General features: G+C 39.6%; 1 protein-coding gene across 1 annotated transcript in view; it reads left to right on the forward strand.

Moving 5' to 3' along the window:
• The window catches only part of ITGA9 (integrin subunit alpha 9), a 216,509-nt gene that overhangs the window by 149,126 nt on the left and 40,116 nt on the right, over positions 1 to 27,267 (forward strand). The window contains exons 19-23 of the mRNA XM_068156889.1: positions 11,507 to 11,593; positions 13,535 to 13,614; positions 16,201 to 16,290; positions 18,879 to 18,987; positions 21,729 to 21,836. Of these exons, the coding sequence (XP_068012990.1) occupies positions 11,507 to 11,593; positions 13,535 to 13,614; positions 16,201 to 16,290; positions 18,879 to 18,987; positions 21,729 to 21,836 (474 nt within the window). The remainder of the gene's footprint in view (positions 1 to 11,506; positions 11,594 to 13,534; positions 13,615 to 16,200; positions 16,291 to 18,878; positions 18,988 to 21,728; positions 21,837 to 27,267) is intronic.

Here is a 27,267-nt window from a genome sequence, read left to right on the forward strand (position 1 = left end):
GACAGCACTGCTTAAGAAATCACAGGATTTTCTTTCCTTGAGTTTGACACCAGAGTGCTGGGATTTTCTGACTCCTTGGTTTCTTCTGATGTGAAAGGAATGCCCTGAGGATTTTAGTTTTTTTCTTTCCTTTCTGTTACTTCTCCTCTTTGCTTGTTCATTCTTTGCTCTTTATCTTCCTTCAAAACCGTGGTGGAAGAGTTGCAGGAGAGCTTTGATTTCTTGTAACAAGCTAGGTGAGGCAGCCTCCCTCATCCTGGAGCAGCCAACAGTCAGGTATGAGCCCTGGGTTCAGCTGGCATCATTCTGTGTTCCTGGTAGCAGAAACAGGCCTGTTAACTCCTGCTCTGAAGGAGTCCTCCAGGCCCCAAATCTGTTGTTTTGTGGGTTTTTGGTTGGTAGGTTGGGGGTTTTTGGTTTGTTTGGTGGGGGTTTTGTGTTTGGTTGGTTTTTTTGGGTTTTGGTGTTTTGTCTTTTTTTTGAGAGGGAGCTTCCTGTAGTGTTTCACCAAAACCAGAGGCATTGAGCAAAGCGGGGGGGAGGAGTGAGATGCATTTCAGTTGTCTCCGTTTCAGGCTCTGGAGTTTAGTGGGGGACCCCCTCTCCAGGCCATTTCAGTGGAACCCCGCCCAGCCTGGCTGCAGAGGATGCATTCACAGCTGGCAGTGCTTTCAGAGCCTGCTTTTGGGAGCAGGCCAGGAAACCTGTGCCTGACTTCTGGCTGTAACCCTCTGCACTTAGTGAGGGAAAAGGGAGAAGTGCACTAAAAACTTGCTCCATAAAGTAGAGCGGCACCTCTTAAAGTAAAGCCTTGTAAGTGAACTGCTAAGCTTTTGCTTTAAAAAAAGGAAAAGTTATATATTAAAACTCTTCCTGTTTTGATATCCAGATGCAGTAGGTAATGGATTATACCTTTGCATTTCATCTGTGTCCCAAGGTTATGTAGCATTTATCATGTCATTAGGTTTTCCTGTGAAGTCCTGATGTGCCTTGCAGTTGAATTTCTGGAAGACCAAACCCCCTAAACCTGTGTGTGTTTGCAAAAGGCCTTTCTTGGGGTTTCAGATTCAGCCTTGTTTGTTGGGGATTGTAGACTGAGCTAAGGTTTATTAATTCCAGGAAAATGCCTAGTGCCACATGCATTGTTGTTATTACCTTAATAATATTATTTATTATTACCACAAGAAAGAAAGAGGAGGAAGGGGTAGGGCTTGGTTTTATTGATTGTGTTTACTCATCCAGTTGGGTTTTAGTTTAATTTGCTTTCTTTTTTCTTTTTTTTTTTTTACATTATTTGTGAGGTTTTCCATTTGCTTTTACATTGAGCTATGTGTAGCTGATTACATTTGAATTTATTTCCTGAACTCATTATTAATTTAAGTATTTCATTATAACACTAAGAGCAAATAGCTGTGTTGCAGCTGAATACATCAATGTGAAGTATAATTTATACCTTACACACTGAAGTTTGGCTTACAGTATATGTAGGCATATATTATTTGTACTTTTAGAATTACCATTGGGAAATTGTTGGTTCTTTTATTTGGATTTGGTCACTTTTTTGTTTTGTTTTATTTTTTTTAATCTGCTTTTAATTTTATGAGAAATATATTTTGAAGATGTTCTAGTTATTGTAGAATAATAATGTCTATAACCTATGGGTTATCTGCAATAATGAAAAACCAATTCCTCTGCTAATCATAGAATCACAGAACTGTTTTGAGTAGAAAAGACCTCTAAGATCACCAAGTACAACCTTCAACTTAAGACATCCATGGCCATTAAAACATGTCCCACAGTGCTGTTTCCACACATTTCTTGAACACCTCCTGGGATGGTGACTCCACCACCTCCCTGGGTAATCTATTCCAAAACCTGGCCACTCTTTCAGTAGAGAAACTTTTCCTAATATCCAAACTAAACCTCCCTGGTACAATTTCAATCTATTTCCTCTCATTCTGTCAGTGGTGCTATGTAGTGTGAGATACATGTATGTGTGAGGACATATGTACATATATCTCCATGTGAAGTGAGATGAAGGAAGGCTCATCCCAGAGCTCTTTCTCCTCCCAGTGGCTTCCTTCTCTGGAATTTTTGCCTGGGTTATTGGAAAGCACTTGTATGCCTGACCATGCACTGCTGTTATTAAGCTTCTTGTAATATTTCTATGCAAAGATCATGAGGGAATAATAAAGATAAAAATGTGTGTGCATGCACTATTTTTTTTTAAATAAAGGTGTAATCAAATGCAGTGCACTGTTGACAAATGACAACAGTATATGTAGTTTAAATATACATATAAGGGTTTGAAGAGTATAGGAACATGCCAGTGTCCAATTTCTGACTTTTTTTTTGACTCAAGACTGATTTTTTTTAAAAAAATTATTTTATTTTTCTGGATAATTGTATTGTGTCTTGACAGACATTGACTCTGACAAAGTTTCTGAAGTTTAATGGAGGAAAGATGTTTTGGGATTTGCAGAATTTAGCTGACTATGTCAGAGATGTTTTGTGGGATAGCTTTTGTGGTTGCTTTCAAAATGTATTCCTGTGGTCTCAGAAACCTGATTTTTCCTTGGTAACGAATGGGGCAATGTAACTGTGTTTGAATGCATGAGTGTGTGCATGGGAGAAAGCAGCTGAATTTGCTCCAGATATTGTACAACATGAATAGACCAAAATGATAAATGCTTCTGACAACACTGAATGAACTCAGGGATTCTGTATGTCCCTAATCCTTCCCTAACTCAGGCAGAACAGGCTATTTTTGAAAATAAAAATTTCAGTGCAATTAATGGAATAGCAAGAACTTTTGAAAGTAGAATGATTGGTATTTCCAGTTGTGTTGGCTCTTTGATCCATGAAGAAAACAAGGGCTAAGCTTTAAAACAATAGGAGCAACATATAATTTGGAAATACCTGTGAGGTCAAATTATCTATGAAGGTACCTGGCATTGTGTGAAATCTTACCAGCTCTGGTACAATCACGACATTTTTTCTCCCATTTCTCATCTGAGCTGCCTATGGAGGAGGAGCTCAAACTGAGCAGGTTATGGGTCATGAGTGGAGTCAATGAGTTAATCCTGGTTTGAAACCAATATACTTTGTCTGCCTGCCTCAGCTGGAAAATAGTATGATCAGTAGACCTCAAATGCAGTTTGATGTTAGCTTTTTTTTTTTTTCTTGCTTACTTGCTTTCTTTTTTCCCCAGTGATTTTGAAATGCTGTGTGCAAAGAAGAGCAAGAACAAAGGGGTGTGTTTATTGTTTCAGCCAGAGTTCCAAGAAAGGAATTCTTTCTCTTTCTATTCCAAGCAATGGTTGCATTTTTCTACTATAGAATGTACTTGTTATGTGAAAGACACTTGTATCTTACTGGAAGTTATAAGCTTGATTTTTTAGTGAGGATTACAAAGGACAGGTGAAAACTGGATCACTGGAATAGCTTTGTTTGCTTATTATTATATGTGGATTCCTACAGGTGTAGAAAGGTAGTAATTTCTTTGTAGTGATAGATATGAAATCCATTAAATTAATCAGTGGGTAATTCAGGCTGGAAAAACTGTCTTGAAGTCTAAATTTGATGCTTGACTTCTTTGCATTTTTAGTTTTAGTTGTAGAATTACAGTGACTGCTCCATCCTACAAGTAAGCAGGCTCTTTGTTCTTGCTTTCTTTGGCTGTCTAAAGTGGGGAAGTGATACAGTGAACAATGCTACTTTTGAAAGACAGCTGATCATATTACAGCCTTAAATGAAGTTGTCTCGTTAGAAGTACATTGTCATTGCTTAGTGTCCTTTAAAGGGAGGGAGGACAAAGGAACAAGTTGATTTTCAAGAGGCGTAAACCAGAAAGGGATCCAAATGCAAGCAGGACTCCCTGCCACAACGTGCTCAAGATGACTTTTGCTTAATTACTGCAAAGAACACAGGATTTCATCTGAACTCTTGCTTAGCCAAACACTGTTGCTATTTTAGTAGAAAATCAATGAACTGACTTTGGGACTGGTGGTTCAGCAATATTTCCTCCAACACTTCCTGGTCCATTCTTCTGTGGAAGTAGGCAGATCCCATCCCAAAGCAGCCCCCAGCCCAAGACAAGTTTTAAAAGCAAGGAGTGCTGGCAGAAAATGGTTGGGCAAAACTTTAAACCCCTTACATGCTCCACCAAAGCCTCAGATAGCAAAATGCCCAGAAAATGACAGGACAAGATGCTTGCTTTGGGGAATTTCTAGTGCCTGCAGTCAAGGCAGCTGCTGGCCTCCTTGCAGCTCAAGTGGTTCCTCCCTAATGGGAGGTGTATGGGGATGGGAGGGAAAAGAAACCTTGAGATTTGTGGCCCAGGAAAAACATTTGATTTGGGTTGTGTTGTGGACTTAGAGGGGCCCTCAGAAGCCTGCAGTTATCCTGAACTGGACCAGCAGCCCCCTGCACTGAGAAAAGATGTGTGAGTGCCAAACCTGAGCTAATGCGTCTTCCCTGGGGCATGAAGGTAGCTGCAGGGGCCAGAGCCTCAGCATGAGTTCCCAGACCAATGGTGTCAATAATGATGTCACTTCTCACATGCTAACTGGGGCTGTGAGGGGCCGAGGTGGACTCAGAAAGGCAAACTTGTCATTAAGAGCCGGATTAAAAAAAAATTCATATTTTCTGTGCTGAGAACTGTTTTCCTATGTGATGCATTTGTACCACTGTCTGTGGAAAGGATATAAAAGGAAGAATAAGTTTCCCATCTCTATTTCAAACTTTTATGAGATATAGTAAAGACATCACAGGGAAAGTCTGGTGCCTCCAGCTGTTACTGACCACTGGGGACATGGGTCGTCCTCCACTGTGAAATAGGCTACCATTGTGTGCTTGGAGGACACTGTCAATTTATCCAAAATAACAAGCTCTGTGTGACTTAGTCATACAACCCTCTGTGCCCAATTTTAAAGAGCATTCCTTACGTTATTAATAACACAGTCATGCCTGAGGGTGCTGCAGTGGATGAGTGCTGTCATGTGGCCAGGTGGAAGTCTGACCTTCAAGCTGCTCCTGCTCTGCTCTGCTGGCAGTACATGCAGCCATACATTAATACACATGGAAAGGGGGCACATAATCAGGCCTGACCAGGCAGCATAGTTGATATGAGGTCAATCTCACAATGAATGAGAGACAGATGCCCCCCCGGGTCTATGGGGACAGTGGACCTTGGTGATGTTCCCTAGATTATTTCCTATATCTTGAAGAAATTAAGTTCAGCAAGTTACAGAAATTGGGGAAAAGACAAATATAGCTTGTGCAGAACAGTGAAAGCTGATGTAAGTCTAATTTGTTTGTTAAAAACAAGAGTTAGCATAGCGGCAAAGGAAGTGAAACTTCTCAGGGTGATACCAAATGTCCCTTTGCCCTTATTAGCCTTACCACCAGGCCTGCAGGCCCCCTGAAAATGGGAAAAACAAAATCACAAAATGGCTGCTTTGACTGATTCTGAAAGTTGTTTAGGGGGTTAATCACTTGTGTGACCTGACCCCAAAATTTCTTGTGCTTCTTCCTCTTTTAAGACAGTGTGCTTTAAAAGATATGCTGCACTAGCTTTTCACTAGTTGAGAGAAATGTTTATGAGAGAGAGGAAAAACAAAAATGTGGGGAATATCCAGTAAATAGAAAAGGGTTTATTTTCCTTTCTTTCCCTTATTACTCCAAGATTTGCTGTGTTGACTGGGATTGGTGAGCTCACAATCTATAAATAGGTTCCATGCAGGCAGGAGAGGGAAGAGGCAGAAGGCTCTAATTAATTATATAGAAGTAGTTGTTTTCACATAATAAGCAGCAAATCCAAGATGTTTGATGCCAGGCTCACTGGGCTGGGGGTGGGGTGTGCCTACAGCATTTACTGGTGAGATCATGGAATAGGACAGGAAATCTCTCCTTAATGCCAAAGAAAACTTTCTCTTTTTTTTTTGTCCCCACTTAGTTCTTTTTATGAAGAAACAACTGTTGAGATTCCTCAACTCCCTTTCAAGCTGATTTTCTGATAATGAATCAAACAATCAATTTATTATCCAAATGCAGATGCAGATGCTCTGATCCCCTGGATCTTTAGATACACATCTGGCTGCATGTATGTCAGTGCACTGGGGTGTGTGGTTTTGTTTGGTCATGTAAGCCCTGGGATGACCAGGGTCTTTGCCTGTGAAACAGCAATTTGTGAAGCTACAAAATTTATGACGTGTGACATTCACATTTGCTCATTTGGATTGTTGAGGGAGTATCTGTGTGTTGAAAAGGAAAGGAAAACTTTCAGTCTGTGTAACACTTTAGAAGCAGACCTTTGCAGCACACATGCACAAGATCTTTTTATTTTATTATATAGGTTGATATGATATCCGATATTCTCCAATCGTTGCATTCCAGAGATTAGATAGATTCTAGTTTCATGACAGTTGTCTAGTTGAACAAATCCTTAGTGAGTCTGTATCTCTCTGTCTGTAATATTTTCTATAGCAAGTAATGGCTGAGAATAATTTTCATGCTATAGTTTTATTGCTGCTGATTTATCATTGGCTTGTCCTTCACATTATTCACATTGTTACTTGTATTCCACCTGTGTTTGGAAATTATTTGCAACAGAAGAAACCTGTGAAGCTCAGGCAGTGGAGGTGTTATGTTAAATAAGAGTCAAGCCATCTTAATTTCTTTCCATCATGAGCATCTTTTTCCTCATTATGTGTGATTCCATCACATACTTGGCCTTGGCGAGTGGAGAAGCGCACACAGAAGATTTTCGGAACACAGGGTGTTTGCTTGAAGTTGCCAAGTAAACTATGTTTCAAAAACACAGAATGAACCTCATGAGATTTTTACTCTGACAGAAGAAACTCCCTGAAATGCACATGAGAATTTTTCCTGGACCTTCAATTGCTTTTTTTGAAGCCATGGTCACCTGTGCCAGACCACTGCAGTCCATCTTCAAAGCTACTATCAGTAGTAGGATTTTATTTTACTTTTTCCCCAGATAGAGTTGCACAGTCACAGTTCACAGGAGGCCCCATTGTCTTCCCAGGTGCCACTGCTGCCACCTGGAAAGCTGGCCTCAGAGAAGCAGTGCATCCCACCACCGCACACAGCTTTCCCCGTGCCTCCCTTCAGTCCAATCCACATGTTGTACAGTGTAGGAAACTGGAGGCTAATGGTAGTGGATGTTTGAATGCTTTGTGTGTTTGTAACTTCTGAAACAGATGACTGAAAAAAAAAGAAAACAAACCCCAAAACTGCTGGCTCAGTTTGTGAAACACCAAAATTTCCAAACTGGAATGTGTTGCTGATGTCTCTGGCTGTGGCTTTGGGCTGAAGAACTTGGACTCATGTAGGGTCAGGCCCAGAAACAGAGGAAATATTAACTGTTCAGCTGACAGAGTACAGCCAACAAAGAGTCAAAGCAGACATCAGGCTACTAGTTATATGAAGAAAACAGAGACCCAAAGGACTTTCAAAGTGATATTCAGAGTATCTTTAAAGAGGTATCTGAGGTACTACCGTTTCGGTCATGTCAGATGATTTTTTACTTGAACTATAGTACAGTGCCAACAATAGTTCCCAGTCAGTAATACCCCTGATCATCTTTGTTTTCATGTGGGTTTAAAATACCAACTGAAGCCCCATTTTGGAGGAAAGTGTGATATCTGTGAATTTTGTGTCAGAAAAAGTGAGCTATTGTATGCACAACAACGGGCCTCCAAGATTAAATTACTCTGAGCTGCACTTGCTCTCAGTCATAGGGAGACTCAGCCTGAGCCAAGTCTTCTTATTGTAAAAATAATCCCCAAACTTTCCGGAGCTCAGGTGTCCTTAACTGCTCTGTACATGTGAGTGCCTGTGACCCACATTCTTTGGTGACCTCAGTTACTGTGGAAAGAAAGTACAGGTGGGTATTAAATAAATTAACAATCTTCATATCCTTGAAGCCTCAGTGAAAGCATTAAGAGGATTGTCAGAAATAAGGGTGATAGGAGCAAAAGAAAAGTAATGTTCTCAAAACCCCTGAGAAATCCAAGTTGTTGACAGTATGATGAAGGGCTCAGACCAAGATTATGAAGAATTATATGAAGAAGCTACCTCAAACATCATCAAAGAAATGAGCATTTATTTTACATTCCTGATATTGGGAGGTGTTTGTGTGACCCAGCTTTGCTGGCTAAGTGCATAGGAAGGAGGTTACAAGCTGTGAACAGACATATGTTCAGTGATATCTCCCAAATGTAAGAGGCTCTTAAAATGCAGGTCAGGTCTATGTAATTGTGTTGTTGGTTGGAACAAAACATCTGGATGTTCATGTAAAGTCTCATTTGTGGAAGCATCCCTATTCACCAAAAGTACAAATTGGAATTACTGACAAATAAGAATATGCTTTAAGTTGGTATCGGTGATGGCAATAGAAAAAAAAACGAAAACAATAGCAAAACAGCATTTTTTTTCCCAGTGCCTGATGTAAGCCTCTACCTTTGGTGCACACCAGACAACCCATATTTCCAAGTAAAAAACAGTAATGTCTATACACTCTAGAGTAGAATAGAATAAACCAGGTTGGAAGAGACCGTCAAGATCATCGCGTCCAACCCAGCATCCAACACCATCTAATCAACTAAACCATGCAACCAAGTACCCCATCAAGTCTCCTCCTAAACACCTCCAGTGATGGTGACTCCACCACCTCCTCAGGCAGTCCATTCCAATGGGCAATCACTCTCTCTATGAAAAATTTCTTCCTAACATCCAGTTTCTTCCTAATATCCAGAGTATATAGTAGGTAGATGCATAGTACGTAACTTTTGAGTCCTAGCATAGTGTGGACAGTGCAAGTAGCCCTCTTTTGTGTAATTTTCTTAGTACATTTTTTTTAAGACTTGGATGAGGATCCTTTTCATGATCCCCTGTGGTGGCAAGTCTAATATAGTCCACAGACAAGCATTAACCAAAGAAAAGCAGTAACAAGAAAAGCAATAATAAGAGTGTGTGCTCTGGCAACAAGTTTAGGGTTCTTCAATATTCACTCTTCTCATTCTTCTTTTGTACCCTTTGAAAAATATGCAGCAGCATAAAAAATTCTTACAAGTTAAATAAATTCTCAACATCTTCAAAACGAGCGTTCTGCCAACACATTATCAAGGCTTCCAAGACATTTTCTCCTCTATTCCAGAGTGTGTGTGCTAGTAGTCAGGATTTGCAGGGCAGTCTTTTTTCCATCTAATCAACAATAAAAAAAGCTTTAATTTGAGTATAGCTAGGAAAGAGAAATATAAGCAGCTGGCTACTTGTCTGATTGACTCTTCTAAGAATACAAAACACTGTGAAAAGTTTCAGGAAGAAAACAAAGTTCTCCAGATAAAGCGTTACACTTCCTCATTGGAAGGGAAGCTTCCAACCCCTTTGGCTGTTTTCTAAGCAAATTAGAAGCTACTAATGAAAGTCATGCAATAAACTGGGTTCTCAGCTAGGTTGTATAGTCATAGAGAGACTATAGAGAAGCTAATAGAGAAGGATTACACACTGAAAGTGTTATCTAGCATCAGCATCCAACATTTCTGTAAGCCCTGACTCATGATGTTTCTGTTCCTTATTTGTTAGGTAAGACATCACCAACCCTTCAGCCTGCTGGAACAGTGTGAAAATTGAATGTATTTAGTGCTTACAGAGTGCCCATGTGTTACAGAGCTGAACACCATAGGAAACCCTGTGAAGAAACAATTTTCTCTGTCTCCAAAACAGTGTACTGCAAATAAAGCCTGAAGGCAGACAGTGAGCAGCAAGGGAAAAAACAAAATGTTTGAGCTTCTCCATCTAATCATAGCGCAAGGCAATGGGTCCATGGGAAAAGTTTTCTGGGTAGCCTGTGTGATTTAGAGAAGTACAGAAGACTGAACCAGTGTGGTGCAGCTAGACTTATTTCTGGTATTTATTCCACATCTAGCATTGAGCAGTTTGACTGTGCAGCATTAATAGAATCATACAATATTTCAGAGTGGAAGAGACCCATAAGGGTCATTGAATCTAGCTCCCTGTTCCTCACAAATCTGCCTAAATCATTGGATTAAGAATGTTGTCCTGACACTTCTTGAACTCTGACAAGTTTGGTGCAATGATCACTTTACTGGGGAGTCTGTTCTAGTAACCAACCACCTTCTCAGTGAAGAATCTTTTCCAATCTGACCTTCAGTAATATTAATTATATTAATATAATATATTATGTATGTTAATAATAGTATTAATATTAATCATTAAGCAGGATGCTATGCTAATTAAACCAGAAAGTCATTGAAGTCAGTCTTACTGCATCCATCAAACTGTTGCAAGTAGCAGCAGCAAAACCAGCCAACATCACATTATCTGTCCTTTCCTTAACAAGAAACCAACTGGCATCTGCCTGCCTGCTGTCAGACTGCAAAGGCAGGCAGCTGCCAACCTGCAAAATGAAGAAGTACTGCACTTCATGGTTTATCAAGAGGAGACTTCTTTCTGTTATCCTCGGGTTTGACATCTCTGAAGCAATATGGCCTTGAGGAGTGAAGGCAGCCTCTTGTGTCTGTCTGGTCACTGTCATCAGCAGACAGCTATGTAAATAAAAACTTCTCTTGAATGAACAGAGGCTGAGAGTTGATGAGAGTTCATAGGTTGCCACAGTTAGACAGTAAGGGACATTTGAACAACATCAAACCAAGAATGTTCCCCGAGGAAACAGCTGTGAAATTTTTCATTTGGTTACGCAGCTGCTCAGAGCTTGTGTTTGCTTGGTCTCTCATAAAAAACTGGAGAACCTCCCAGACTGCTGAGAGGAAAAGGCATGTGAAGGGGATGCTTCACCCGTGAAGCTTTTGCTCTCCTGCTTTGTGTTAAATGGAGAAGAAAATCTAATGTAACATATGAAAGTGAAAGTTTTTACTAGTGAAAATAGGTGTCTGATTTACTGGCTCTTCCCTCTATTAGAGAAAGTTGTCACTGAAAAGAAGTTGTTACCCATTCTAATCCTGTGAACCAGAAAAAGAGATTGGGGCAGTGAATGACACCAGGACTGGACGAACGTTTTGTCCAGCATCTGTGTATGGCACGATCTGGTCACCATTGCTCAACACAGTTCTCCGCAGTACTGGTACCTGGAAAAACTGCCTTGGGGAAGCTGTACTCTAGAACATTTGAAAGCTGCCTTTTAATAAGCACAGAACAACTGATATTCTGAGTTATCCAAGAAGCTGGGCTGACACTCTAACATGTTTAGTCATGCAATATTTCCCCACTGTCTGTATCTTGGACCAATGTTCTAGTGGTTGTCTCCTTTCCAGTGCTTATCTGTCTAAGGTGGAGTAAGGAAGTGCACTTTTCATTATTCCATGGGTATATAGTTTTCTGGGAACAACACTGATATAGTGGGAAATATTTGGATTTTTGTGATACTTAATCACATTATTTTTTTCCTGGTAATCTTTTACTTCTCAAATTTGTCATCTCCTGATCTTTTTGAATTTTCTTACAGGAGGAGATGGGCATTGCCTGTGAGTTACTGGAGTCAGACTTCCTCAAGTGCAGTGTAGGATTTCCTTTCATGAGATCAAAATCTAAGGTAGGGTGATATTTGCATTTGTAGAGTGATGGTTTGTTCACTTCATTGTCATCAAGGAGTGGCTGGAAAGGCAGCTACTCTGCTACATGTCTGTGACTGATGCTGTCTGTAGCTTTCTAGCCCAGATATTCAAGCCTTTCACAGTTACAGAGGGGAACCATCCTCTTTCCCTCCAGACAGAGCTGATTACAGTATCCATTGAAAAATGATGCAAGAGTTGGCAGCTACAAAAAACATGCATATTTTCTCTGCAGAAAATTGGGAAAGAATCCTTTCTCTTATTTATGTTACCTTGGTCTGGTTTTATTTGCTTCTCTTACATTAAACTGCAGCTGAATTTGTATGAGTTACAATGAAAATGTCTTAATGACTTTTTCGTATTATGGTATCTGCATAGCTTTTTTTGTTCAGTAATAGAAGATGAATCACAATGCTTAGAAATCCAGCTGATTTTTTTCTGCCACTAAATTGAGCTGTACAAATGACCAACCCAGAAAGGTGAGAAAATGAGAAAAAAAGTTCAGGATGATTGACAGATGAATGAGCCTGAAATTTTCCCGAAAATTTCAATTGCAAACCCAGATCCTTTCAATTTGAATTGAAATGTTGTGGCAGTTTTAGGCTATGCCTTTAAAAATTAGCTGCAGATTTTGAGCAGAAAAATAGAAAAATATAAATAATTCACTATTGGGTGTAAAAAGGAAGACAAGGGATTATTCTAAACTAATTTCATTGGCCAGAATGTGTGGGATGGATGCAGATGTACCATAACAATCTTTCACATTTTACTTTCATTCCCATTCCTTCTTTTCTTCTCTGGTCTGGCTGTTCTGCTGGGAGGATAACGCCTTTGACCTTGGGATGAGACTAACACTGCTTTCTTCCAGCTTCTGTCTGGGAGACGGGGTAGTGGGGGAGGGGGCAGTGGAACAGCTTCCCTGGTCATTTTGACAAGGGTGGGGGCGTTTCATGCCACTTTCTGACTGTAAATACCTGTATAATATTGTAAATGCTGTATATTTTTTACATATTCATTGCATTCCATTGTAGAGTGTAGCTTTTGCTTTGTAAATACAGCTTCTGTTTGCTTCCAGCTGAGCTGGTTGTGCTCAGTTAATGTGAATGGGAAACTTTAACCCACCACACATGTCCTTTGACCCAATATGCAATTTTTTGGTTTATGTGTTGTTTTGACTGCAATATGATCTTTTGAAATGTTTCAAAACATTTTAAACCAAGTAGAAATCATAAAGTGAGTAGCAAAATATCATCTGGAATGTAAGAATTTCAGTGTTTTGCTTCAGAATTACATATTTATTTTATCTTCAGGAATTTTTTTTCGGCAAGCCATTGAAATTAGCATGAATTTGTTTAGTGTTTCACTTGATCAGAAACTGGTTTGGAGTTAGGTAGAAAAGTTGTTGCATGGGGAAGGTAATATAGTGGTACTGTGGTGATGAGAGTAGATTCTCTCTTCAAAATTAGTGCTTGATTTTAGTCATTATGATGGGAGGCCTGAATACTGCTTTACTTGTACCAATTGTTCCAAGTCTCTCTGCAGGCCTTTGATGTGATCTGTATTTCCTCAAAAGATCTCTTCACCAAGATGTGATGCACAGATTGGTGCTGAGGTAGCTTCAGGTAGTGATCCCCTTATATGGAAGACTCTTCTGGCAAATGATCTCCTCAAGAAGTATCTGAATGACAGGTCTAGTAAAGACTTTTTCACAATGAAGGCAAAATGTGGAGTCTCCAGTATCTGAACACAGACACAATTGCTAACTTGTAAAATCTGTTCTACAGTAGAGGAAGCTGTCTTAGCTATATCAAAATACACTCTTTTGTACACCTAGGCCAGTAGAATATATGTGATGTTTGAAAATATAAGTACACATTGAAGCAATATACAGTGTTGTTAAATATAAGATTTTCTTTGTGCAGTATGAGTTCAGTGTGATCTTTGACACGAGCCACTTGTCTGGGCAGGAAGAAACACTCACCTTCCTCATCACTGCCCAAAGGTAAGAGAACCATGGTACATCCTGATGACCTGAATATTCTTTGTATACAGAGTGTGCGTTGCCTATACTTGAAGAAGCTTTTTATTGTGAGGGTGGTGGAACTCTGGAAGAGGTTGCCAAGGGGAGTGGTGGAGGCCCCATCCCTGAAGACATTCAAAGTTCAGTTTGATGGGGCTCTGAGTTAGGGATGTCTCTGCTTACTGCAAGGGGGTTGGACTAGAAGGTATTTAGCTAGAAGGTATGTAGCTAAATGTGTGCATTGTGGTAATTTAGTGGAACTATGTAACACAGCTTCCTGAAAAATGAAATAGGAACTTTCCTAGGCATTATTTGCCAGCCAATTACAACTCTGAAGAAGCATTTTTTGTTCTCTCAGTCAGAAGGCCCTAGTGTTTCTGTGTCTGTCCCTTTGGACCCTATGTCAAGCTCAGCTCAGTTGTGGTTGACTATCAGCACCAGGCAGATCCATTTCTTCCAGACTTTGAATGAAATAAATTGGATGCAAATCAAAAAAGATAAATGCTTTAATCAGATGGTCAGGGATCTCACTCAGTTGTTGAAGTTGCATGTCTGTTTTTTCCCCCTCTGGATCTTCACTGAGCTATGACAGACTGCATAAAACAGGTGAATAGGTTACTTTCCCAAGGGCACTTGGAGCAGGCATTCAAGTAGAGTGGTGCCAAGTATGTGTGCATGGGGATTTTATCACAGGCAGAATAAATGACACATGCTCTGTGCCTCCTAAGATGATGCACCAGAAAGAGCCAGGCTCTGTGGGTGGCAGTGACAGTGGCACAATTATGTTAACCTGGGCCATGAACTGCTGCTTTGATGTGCTGGATGTATAATTGGTTCCTGCTTCAACTTACTGTGTGAGTGAGCTAATTCCATACCCTCCTGCGTCAATGTCAGGATCTCCAGCCTTAGTTCTCCTCCCTAATCTGATGACACCTCACTGACCAGCTACAGATGAGAGATGAATTTAGCAGTTGCTGACTGACTGCTCTCATAGGGCATAGTATCAGCTGTAGGTGGGAGCACAGTTCTGCAGCACCTGGGGCAGTGAAAATGAGCCCTCATCAGAGAGGCAAGACCATGCCCTGCACATTAGAGAAGTTTTGTTCTCCAAGGGAGAAGTTAATCTTGTGTTTACATGACCCTGTGATGCTTCTAGGTCAGGGAGATGCATCAGTATCAGCTAGGTGAATGCCAGATGGTGCCAAGATGAGTCAGCACTGCTTTAAATTTTCCCAGCCAGTGTTTTCCAGACTGTGCTGCTCATTTCCCTGTCTTGGATAGAACAGGGCTTTTCTCTGTAATTCCACTCCTCAGATTTCTGTACCCTGAGAGAAGGGTGAGAATCAGTGAGGAGGGTATAACTGGAATAAAGAAATAAACAGTAGTTTGTGCACATAGTAGGAACGCTCAGAGGGGTTAAGAGAAAGTTTCCCATCTCAGAAGTATCGACAGGAGGCCAACTATGGTTTGAAAGATTCAGCTGGACCTCCAAAGACAACAGTGCACGTCCCACTATTGATAATCATTTTCTCTGTGACTTTGGGCAAATTGCTGAATTCCCTCCCTATCACATAAGTGTAATAAAATTTTTCTACCACAAGAGAAGGGAGCCCTGGGGTAAAGTCAGCGATAAGGAACTGGAGAGGAAGTATGTATGCTGTGGCCAGACAGCAATGAGTGGGGACATTGTTTTCACACAAAACTGGAGCTACTCTGTGAGAAATGGCTGGACACAGAGAAGCTATGCCATGCTGTCATAAGTATTGCCCTTCAAGTGGCCACTTAATCTTGTCCCCTGGAGCTGCAAACTTGGCAGTGACATCTGTAACAAGAGACTGGTTCAACAATGGGAGAGAAATAAACATTACATTTACAAGTTTTGTTTAAAAAAAAAATCCAAATCCTCTTCTGTGCTTCCTGGCATGAACTACTTTTCTAGAGCTAGATTCACTTTCCTCCTGCTTTTGACTGGTTGAGGCGATTGCCTTTGAAAATACAAAGTAGGAGTGCTTTCGTTTTGGCAATTGATTATAGGAAGAGAAGGGTGAAACTGCTGAGAGGTTCCAGCCAGTTCATTATGAAGGTCTCAGCCCAAAAGCTCCTTGTAGTGGCACCAAATTGGTGCTGCGGTGCAATGAAAGTGCAGTTCCATTTACTGAGCCAAGACCCTCTGTGGAGTTTGTGTATCCCTCCCAAACTGACATACAGTCAAAGTGGGAGAAAATGGCCCTTGCACTGGAGTCTAAATGTCCTTGTTTCTCTCCACTGTATGTGATGGCTGCTGTAGTTTTGCATTGCCCATTGAGTTACACCTTTGCCCCCAGACAGGTGTTTGGGTGTGAGCCTGGTCATCTCACAGCCACAGAGGAACAGCCTCAAAACAAATGCCCTCTCCAAGGTGGGTGAACAAATGTAACTCTTAATCTTTAAGAGGTACTTAAGGAGAGCTGACATCACTCAAATAGACAGGCTCAGAATACAAGGCAGAGAACTGGTGACTGTGAAACTGTATGATATAGTGCAAAGGCTGTCAATTTACAGCATGTTTGTTTTTTCTTTCTGGCACAGTGGAAACCTAGAACATACTGAATCTCTGCATGATAATACTCTAACCTTGTCAGTGCCTCTGATGCATGAAGTGGACTCATCTATCAATGGGTAAGTGCTAGTTGCAAAATCAAAACAACAACAATAATAATAATCCTAACAATAACATCTGATTTTTTTTCCAGTGAAAAAATGAATTCTTCTCTTTGTTTACATGTAGCCAGACTGTTGCTTTTACCCTGTTTCCCAGACTCTGGAAATACAGACAAGCTCATTCATTATCTGGGAATTTTCTTTGTCATTCCTTTCATTCCAACACTGTTACCTCTTTCTCTCTCCTTTCTAGCTAATTCTAATTGATGATCATCACCTTTTTATTACATATTTTAGTAAGCATATTTGAATTCATGTGATTCTGTAGATAGGATAAAATAAGCTGGAACAAGTAAATCAATTCTTTTTCCATATGGCATGCCTTCAAGGATATGTTTGAGAATCACCAGGCCAAAGGTTAGGGTCAAATGTTCCAGGATTTTTCAGGAGCTTGGTATAGTTTAGCTGTTTGCCTTTTTGTTTAATCTGACAATCAAAATTTGCTTTTGCTTCTGTTTATTTTCCCATTCCCTCTGCTCCCTAGTTTGTGAGGTGTCTGCATACCAACTGAGGAACATCACTCACCCTCTGACTGAAATACTGGTGTAACACATAGTCATTGTCCTCTCCCTGGGGCTGCATATGTGCAGGTTCCTCTCATTGTGCTCAGGAGTGTTCTCTTCCGCTTCTGCATTACAACCTTAAGTCTAGAATAAAAGATCTGTGGTTAGTTCAAGCAGAGGGGCCCCAAAGGCTGAGAAAGTTGACATTAATTCCTAAACCAAAGAAGCAAAAACTCATCAGCAGTATCTGCAAGAGGTCAGTGTCTGTTTTAGCCACCATTTATGGCAGCCCCCTTGGAATATGTATTATCTAAACAACCAGCACAGGCTGGCATCAGTACAAGTCAAAGATTCCCTTGACCAGCATGTGTAGGAAAAGAGTTACCTACACTGACATGATTTGGCTGAAAAGTTTGGTGAACTCAGATTGATGGTCTAGTCCTAAGTTTTATTACATAAAGCTGATTTCCCCTCTTGTTGCATAGAAATAAAATCCCTTAATTACTGCCACAATAGTCAGAATGGGTAGAAGATGTGCTTGAGCCTGCTCAGGGAAGTTAAGAGCACTGTCAGACCTCACAAAATGACTAGCAAGGACAAAAATCTCTGTATTGAGACTACAGCCTCAGCACCATGTTCTATAAATTTTTGAATGCTTTCATTATTTCAGATTATGTAGGAATTTAACTATCCCTAGCTTCTCAGTGCTTTGATACAGGTGTATTTTTGTACAGCTTTACAGATACAAATACTTTAATCTGTGTCTTTACATCTCTGTTATCTACAGAACTACAGCATACTAAACTGATACAAATTTGGCTTCTTTCATTCTCTTCAAAATGTGCTTTTTTTTTTGAAGCACAAGGTCCCTGAATTTATAAGCCCCACCCAACTGACCATGTAGATTATTTTTCTCTTTCTCATAGACAGGGCCTAGTTAATTCAAGTTCACAGAAATGTCCAGCTGCCAGGGAAAAGTTGGATTTATTGGAGGGCACAACATTCCCAGGCATGGTAACACTAGTAATACTCTTTTTGGAATCATGTTTTTAAAGCTTATTTTTATTAGCTCTCATGTATTTGTGTATATGAGAGCAAATTTCATCCCTGGTCATAAATAGCCCGGAAATGCTTGTACCATGTTTGGGAGGAGCTTTCTGGCACAATGCCATAAATGGGAGGAATAATTCTGTCTCTCCTTGTTTTCCTTAACAGTCCTTGGCAGGCAGAATAAAAGGAAATGCACCTAAATAGGCTTAAAATCCTATCTTAAAAAAAGTAACCTAAAGGATAGCTTGGGAAAGAATCAGAAATTTAGGCAGCCCCTCACCAAGGTTTGTCTGAAATTACACCAGGATCTTTCTTCAACCAGTGGAGCAGCTTGAGATTAGGAGGAGGCACAAAGGATGCTTAAAGCATTCCTAGTCCTCTTCTGCAGGATTTCCAGGTACTGTGCTCTGCTTCCAAGTCTTTTCTGATAAAGCTCCATTGCATTTACTTTGTGGTAAGTCGATTAACAGTAGTTGAGGGGGTTTGGCCTGTGCCACTGTAGTAGGAAGGTGGTTTTATCCCCCTCTTACATTTATCCATCTGCTAATAATAAAGGTAATGAAACTCAGATGATTAATGAAGTGTTAATTCCTGCAATGCTATGTAAATGGTAGATAAAACTGAAGTGTTAATTTAGTGACTATGTAACTGAAAGTATTCCTGCTAGTAACTATTTCTTCGGATTACCTTGGTAGTACAGTGAATTTCTGTGTTACACAAACTACAGAATTTATACAAATCATCTCCATAGGAAAGGAGAAAAAGATAAATTGCCAAACCAAGTCTGCTTCAGTGATGGGGTGCTGAGGTACTACTTGTGTAATCTAGTGTTGTCAAGAGGCAGTCAAATCACAAACAACAGATTAATGTAAAATGCAAAATGGATCCATGGAATTTTGTGGTCAGAAAGCAAGAGGTGTAATTCAGCCTGCCATAAGTATATTTCATTTTGCTGACAACACAGTTTACTAAATCTGTGTCTTGATCTTTCAGAGAAGTCTTCCCTACTTCCTTTTTCTATGGTGATTCTGTGGAAGTATCCAACTTCGTCCAGTTGGAAAACCATGAATGTCTTTTCCAGTCTCTCAACTTCACGCTGCAGGTAAAAGTGATCCTTATTTCAGGTGCCTTCCTGCTTGACAGCTCATTCAGGTTTTGTATCTCTCTCATTCTGAGTGTGGTACAACTTTGGGGCATGTTTCTGAATGACAGTATGCTGTGCAATGCATTCTTGATTGGATGCCATATTTAGAGCATGTAGGGATGCTATATTTCCTTATCTGGGTATATTATAAAGAGAATTGCAAACAGAGTATCTCACTTCAATAGGAATGAAGCTGCTACCACTTGTTTCCCTTTTACCTTTCATCACATGCTGTGTAAAGAGCTCTACGTACTAAAGTGCCACATCATGGAGGCAGTTGCTGGTTCAAAAGAAGAGAACTAATTCTTTTTACTGGCACAGTCATTGATCAGTGGGGTAGGCAGCTTTTATCCATGAGAACAAACACATACCTGTGCTGGAGATTTGGACTTGCCAAGTGTCCTCAGTATGAAAATGTACTGAAATTATAGCAGTACTGATAAGAGTATAGTACAGGGAGGAGACTGGCAGTAAAAAGGTGTGAGAAGGTTTTATTCAATGTTTCATAACATCTCAGCGTTCCTCAAGTATTATCTATAGATCACACTTCAAGTGGCAGTGAGATGGGTTCCTGGTATGGCAAAACATGAATGATTTATTATAACAAGCTCTTTTGATGTGGCCAAAATGAACTCTTGCTGCTGTGACTTTATGTATTTACAAGCATTTCAAATCCTTTTTGACCACTAGATGGAACTAGGGAATGACAAATCATGGTGGGGAAATCATTTATTGTGAAAAAATAGTCTTTTGCCTTTTTTCCCCTTTCTGTTCTCCTAGGCACGAATGCCACTCAGCTCTTAATGAATAACACATGTCTGCCTCCGTGGACAGACTGTGGTCCAGAGCAATTAAGCCCCCACTGTCATGCAGTGCCCTTAGCTATTTACTGAAAAGGAGTGAAAGCAAAAATTTCAGGACATTAAAGCTTTTGTGAACCAAGCTATTAATTCTTGTGATTCTGATTTCATTCTTGAGGGTTTAGAGATCTTTCCCTACCCCCAGCCAGTTACTGGTTAAAAACAGATAAAGGGAAGATAAATTGATGCTTTAACTAGATTAATATTTTCAATAAAACAAAATGAGAACAAATAAGGAAGAATGAATCTGTGTATTGACAGTCACCATTTCTCCTGCCCTATCCTCTTGTCTCTCTTACACACACTTACAAGTTGCAGTATTCTGGTTTTTTTTTCCATATAGAAGTAGAAAATTATACTGTAACAAGTCACAGATCTACTCTCCACTGACATGTTAAACCTCTGTGTGTGTCAGAGAGAAAGGGGTAGAGTTTCATAATGGGTTATGCATGGTTAGCATCACTGTTTGCTTAATTGTTTTTAATGATTTGTCTTCCATTTATTAAACTCCAGATGGAGATAAGCAATAGTTTGGTAACCAGGAAAAAGAGATGATTTGCAAAACTATGGGACTTTATAGTGGGTTTTATACGTGAAAATCTATACCATGCCCAATATTAATAAGGAAACAGAGCTGTTTTGGGGTAGGTAAGAAGATGTGCAGTGAAAATGTCTTTTCTACATAAAGTCTTATGTCTGATCTCAGTGAGAGAATCACATCTTTAAAAAATGTCTAACGTGAGACATTATGTTTGCATTTCCTGCAGCATTTATCATGCTCCACTGTAGTAGGATATCTCCCCCTGCCTGGAGCCTCAGGGTTTTTGGAAGGATTTGGCATTGTAAACTGATTCTCTTTATCAGTCAGGCATTTTCTTTTTCCCCCAAAAGTAAACAGTGTTTGAGGAATAAAAACTTAGAGTTGGTTTTCTTATTTGTACTTTACGCAATTAACAAGTGATTGCTGTGTCTTTTGGCAGTGCTGTCTCAGTGAAGATAAATATTCTAATGAGCTTAATGTTTTTACTGTATGCCCTTATATATGACTTGTTAGAAAGAATCAGGAAATAATTTTCCTAAACAAAAAAAAATACTGTAGCTAGACATGAAAATCTATTTTCATTGACATTTTTCCATGGATTGATTATTTTCAGCAAAGTCCCACACAGTTTGGAATTTTCACTGGATATGTTTCAGTGGTAGACTGTAAATTCTTGGAGGTTTTGTTGAAAATTTAGTTTGGGGGTGGGGCATGTATGTGGTGGGTATTGATAGAAAGTCAGTGTTTTCCACTAAGCATTTCATTTAGTTGGAAAGCCCAGAAGTTGAATGGAAATTGCTCACATGCATTTCCTGGCAACTCTCTCAGCAAACCCGCAGTCCGGTAGTCACAATCATTATTACTTTGGCTCCTGCTCCATAAGGAAAACATATGCAGAATATAATGCAGTGGTTACCAGATGGAAGTGAAAATGTTAGCTGAGACTGCAATGTTTCTTACAGTCTTCCAAATGGTGTTACCAAAACACTCAAACAGTACTAGCAGTGTCTCTGTATCTAAGGTAGAAATCTCATGCTATTTGTATCGATGGCTGGTAATTGTCCTGAAAAGCTACATCTCACCTGATACACGAGCTGTGCCTAAAGAGTGTTAGATAAGCTAAACCTTTGACTTCATCCTGACACTTTGATAAAACAAGTCTTAGTCTGAAGACAATGAAAAATTTTCATGCTGCTAGTTCTGTTTCTACAGTAGCTTCCCATTTATGAGCAGCCATATCTGTAATCTTGTTTTGATTTATTTTTTAAGCATTCAAATGCATCTTTTCTTACTTATAGGTGTACAATGCAGGGCCAAGCACTCTCCCTGGAGCTTTTCTTGACATTTCATTTCCAAACCGCCTTTCTGCTACTGGAGCCGAAATATTTCATGTTCAGCAGATGATGGTGAGTACATTCTGGTATAGCCTAAGTCCAGAGAGGCACAAAGAGCTATCAATGACTGAAACAAAGAAAAAAAAGTACAGCAGAACTAAATTAATCAGTTCCTTTTTTAGACAATAAAAGGGTTTCTGTATCTGTGTCCAGATCATCATAACTAGCTGAGCCCCTCCGACCATTGACTGCTGTTCTTCACCTAGGGCAAGCAGCCGGTTGTGTGTTCCTGGTTTCCCACAAAGCAGTATGAAACTAGGTCAGGTTAATCCTAAAGGGAATGTGGAGAACACTTCCCTGAGCCACACCTCCAAAGAGGATTGAGTCATAGTCAGTCCTTCCTGATTAAATAGTGTATAGGATATCTGCAGGATGTGTTAGCAAGCTGACTCACATTCCCCATTTTCTGATGTGGTTATCTGCAAAAACACCAGCAAGGTCTGGGTACATTATCAGCATCTATTTCGCTGTAGTCAATGTTCCAATTTACTCTTTTTAAGTGTTCTTTTTTTCACAAATGAAAGTAACAGAGAAATTGATTCTTTCAACACAGTGTTTTTCAAAAGATAATTTTGTGTCAGCTCCAAGGAAAATCAAAATAAATTGTGGTAAAGGAGACACATTCTTAGATTTCATTTCTAATATTTATTTATTACTTCCAAAGTTTTTGTTAAGCCACTAAAATACCATCATTTACGTTGTGGTGGCCAAGAGACTGAAACCTCACAACTGAGTTAAATTTATTGCTGAAATTCAGAGTAATTTGTCTTTGTGAGATGGAACCAGCTCCTGGGGCTACTTGAAAAGAATTATTATAACTTTTCTTGTTGTTAGCTACTTTTCTAGTTTTTTTTTGGCTGGAAAGTATTACTGGCCCACACATACAGGTAACTGTGGCACTGAATCTGTGTAAATATAGATCCAAGAAGTCCTTTCTAAGCAGGTTTCCAAGATTTGCACTGCTGAATGACATGAGATATATATATGGCTTGCAAATGGGTACTAAAGACAGAAGCACTGAAAACAGATTTCTTACCAATATTGTATAGAGAGTCAATTCTCGAACTAGAATGAATTCACCAGCCTGTGTCACATTTTCCATGGTGTTGCATTTTAATGCTTTTAGACCAGCCTTATATGCAGGAGACCACCTTCACTTTGACACACTGACTGTCAAAAGGATTGTAATCTCTTTTCTTGTCCCTTTCATGGTTTCTGTCTACTGTGAGAGAGGATGTGTGTCTGTGTTCACAACAACAGCAGATTTTCTTCTGCCCAAAAATTGGTGTCTCCTCTGAAGTCAGTCATCTTATATGCCTCTATATAACCAAGAGAGAGGCACAGAAAACTCAGCCCATCTAAGAATTCATGTGATGAATTCTTGCATGTTTCTCTGTGTTGACTCCTGCAGAAATCTGTGCAGATTGTGTCAGGCAAGACGCTTGAATTAACTGAGCTGAGGAGAAAGTTCTTCACTGAGAGAGTCATTATCCATTGGAATGTGCTGCCCAGGGAGGTGGTGGAGTCACCATCCCTGGAGGTGTTCAAGAGGGGATTGGATGTGGCACTTGGTGCCATGGTATAGTCATGAGGTCTGTGGTGACGGGTTGGACTTGATGATCTTTGGGGTCTCTTCCAACCTTGGTGATTCTGTATACTACCCACCAAGTGGGCAAGGACTAATTTCCAGGCACAGTTTGTCATCATTACTACACAAGACCCAAAGTTAAAGTGACGAGGCTTGGATGGACTATATGGTTTTGAGTTATTGTTAGAGAAGAGAGGAAAAAAAAAAAAAAGGCAACAGAAACAACAGAAAACCCTTAAATCTTGTACTTGTGTTCTATTGCTGTCATCTCTCTGATGGCTGTGTGGTCTTGGACACTATGCTAATATTTGAAGCATTTGTGTCCCTTTTCCCCATCAACAGGTTGTATTTTTTTCCCAAAGTTATTTGATGTCTTCTGCTTTGTAGTTTGTCTTTGTGGAAATTTCAAACTACTGTTGAGACCTATTTGCACTGCAGGCTGAGGAAAGGTAGTAAGCAATTACAGTTTTATCAGGGGTGTCTTCATGATAGACTACCATATCCTGGGTCATTTTCACCACTGATTTTGGGTATATGGTCCATAGGGGTTTAACACATGACTTTTTGAGCACTTCTGAAACGTTAATAAATGTTATCCAAACAAATTCTGTCTAGGACAGTGGTTATCCCCACTTTACAGATAAATAATTGAAACACCAAATGGTTTGCCTGAGGTCACACAGGAAATTTGCGTCAGAGCCAGGCACTGAACCTATTTCTCCGAAGTCTTGCTATTGCAAGAATAAAAGCATCTTACTCCCTTTCCTCCTGCCTCTCTCCCACTGAGCTTTTATTGACTGAAAAGGGAACTAAAATCTTGGAACTTTTCATCTTTTCACAGGCAAGATATACTTAAACAAACAAACAAACAAACCCTGAAAGCAAAAGGTTAGAAGGAACTTCAGAAAATGGTTCAGAGGAGCTGTTTTTTCCAGAGAATTTTGTAAGCACAGTCGTTAAATATTCCAAGATTTTGCTTATTTTGAACTTTCCAAAAGTGATAATACCCTTTCACACAGTGCAGGTGTTCCTAAATAGCTGTACACCATCATACCGATCATCCAATCATTCTGAGTGTCAGCATTGCTTTCAGAATGGCTACAATTAACACACAGAATTAGGAATTGTCCTTTACTTTAACTGAAACTGTTGATACAGCATTTGTGATTTGATTACATCATGGGTTTGGTTTTGTAAAGCTAATAATTCTGCTGCCACTTTTCTAATACATAACACAGCAATTAAATGTGTCTGAAATACACATATACCACACAAGGTAGTGCTGGGATCTAATTCCTTCATATTGTGTTGATTGATCTAGTCTTTGAAGCACAAAAAATAATGAAAGAGAGAGGAGAAATTCACATATGGCCCACTGGAACGGTCTGTATCTCTGGGAGGTGTTAATAGGCATTATTATCTTGCTGCTCTTAGAGGAAATGACAGCCCTCATGCTTCCTCTGTTCCTTTTGCTCAAAGCTTTTTGCTGTATTGCAGAAAGTGCTTTTAAGATTCTGTTCCAGAAAAAAACAGGTCACAGAGGTGTTTTGATATTTGGAGTTCTGCTTTAGAGAAGTTCAGATGCTCTTCAGGAGTTTCTGCAGTACTTCCCTCAACAAAACCTCTAATACATAAAGAAAACAAGACAACAGTAAAAGCCAGGGCTAAAAAAAAATTAAAACACTGAAAGAAAACTATTAAAAAAAAAAAAAAGTTAACTTTCTCCCTATCAGAAATTTTAACAGTCATTTAAACTAGGGAATTTCATCTTTGACATTCATTTTACAGAGGGATTTTCATCTTTGACATTCATTTTTGCGTGGTACTTTGCAGTGGTAAATGGTATCTTGGAAGCAGATAAGATAAATTGCTTGTTTGTTTTTCTGTATTTTTGTATTTGCCTTCTGGCAGAGGTTTCAAGCCAGGCTTGAAATATAATAAATTATATATCTCAGCTTGTTGGTAGAAGCGTTGTGAAAGGAACAGTATAGGTGATGACACGGAAGAGCCTTACCCAAACAAGAGTAGAGTAGAGTTAATGTTAACAAAAAATGTATATTTTCCACTCTTCAAGCCATTGATTATCTGTTCTTCCACAGAGGAAAACAATGCTCATTATGCTTGTGTGTGTTTTGGTTTTGAACTGAAAGATTAGTAATTTCCTTTGGGTATCCATCTAATTTGGAGGGCAAGGGAAGCGCTACTTGACTTGACAGCCAAGGAGCTGCTTTCCAGGGCATCCAAAAAGATTTTCACAATGGGATTTCCTACCAAATTAACCAGGGTATTTCCTCAAGCTGTTGATAAATTAGCAGTGTGTCCGGGATTGCTCTGATGCTGGCTTGATGGAACTGGATCAGATTGTTGCCTTCCTATTTATTTTATTTCCATCGAAGGTAAACACAATTATGAGGAACAAGGGACTAACAGTTGGAAACCGAGTTATCTGTTTGAACTGGAAGCCAACTGCAGTGCAAGCAGATGATCCTCACCCCTCCTCTGGAGGGACTGAGCTCTGCAGGGCTGCCAAGTTGTTCAGACTCCAGTCAGACAATTGTCACCAGAATCAAAGATGCACAGTGTTAACCCAGTGCAAGTGCTGTGTGTGCTTGCGGGTTTTTGGAAGGAGCTATTGCTTCTTCTATTGCATATATAAAATATACATATAATGTATATACATATATATTTGTGTTGTTAAATTTTTAAGAGCCTCTTTAGTTGAACAAATACTGAGGCTATAAAGAACTGCTCCTTGTATATTGCTGCTGAGATAAGAATGTTGTTGGAAAGTGAGATGCATGGGTTGCAAGACAGTCTCTTCAAAGAGTTTGCAGCCTAGGCAATGAAATAAAAGAGAATGTAGAGAAAGGAGGAAGGCAAGAAATACTGCCTTCAATTTTCTGATGAGAAACTCCCTCCCTGTATCTAACTTTTGATATCTAAGTGCAGTAATGGCTAACTTAATAATTGCTAGTAACAGAATACTTTAAAACTGCTGTGTTCTCTTACTCCACTTAATGGAGAAAGTGAGGCATAGAAAAAATGATGGAGAAACAATTGCTGGTCTCTGTTGAAAATACAAAATCCATCTAGTCTCCTTGAGTTTCCCTAGGTGTCTAAGCTTAGACTTTATCTCCAGAGAGTGAAAAATGGGTTAAACCTCAGTCTTGTGAATCCTACTCCCATTAACTTTGAGTGTGCCAGATAGATAAAGCCCTTAATTTTTGATGCAGCATTCCCATCACTTTCTGGTTAGGGAGCAAACTAAAAGGACCTTCTGTTGGAAAGACAAACAGAAGCCCTCCAGTTGAGCTGTTGTGCTTTGCATATTCACTCCACACTTCTTTCTTCTGACTGAGCAGACAAATCCTGGATTCTGACATTATGAAAGCTAGATATCAGTAATTTATTTTTTTTTAATAAAGAAAAACTTAAGATGGAAATGAATGAACAGCATGAAGATAATTCCTTTTCCAAGTTTCCTTTCAATGACTGCTTGAGCATGGAACTGTAGGAAAGCTTGTCATGTTCAATAAGGAAAACAGTTGAAATAAACATTATTCTCTTCCTGTGAATGTTGAAACAGTAAAAAGTATAATGGAGTCAGTCCCAGAGCTACAAGTCTTTCCCAGCTGATGACAGGTTACATTTTTAAGGCCAGTTTTGTGTAGCATTCCTGTCCTTTTTCTTCCTGGCTTTGGCACAGTAATGTCTGTAAGGAGCAGAAAGATGTTAAGGGGAAGAGATAAAGCTTGCTGTCTTGTTCTGTGTAAAGTCCCTGACTGCTTGAGGTTTTTCTTCCTTTATACAATGAAAAGGCATCTTTGCAATTTCAAAAACTGAAATGTAATTTCT

The sequence above is a fragment of the Melanerpes formicivorus genome, unplaced genomic scaffold, assembly GCF_026170545.1.
Source record: "Melanerpes formicivorus ecotype bairdi unplaced genomic scaffold, bMelFor1.0.p_v2 SCAF_35, whole genome shotgun sequence".
Lineage (NCBI taxonomy): Eukaryota > Metazoa > Chordata > Aves > Piciformes > Picidae > Melanerpes > Melanerpes formicivorus.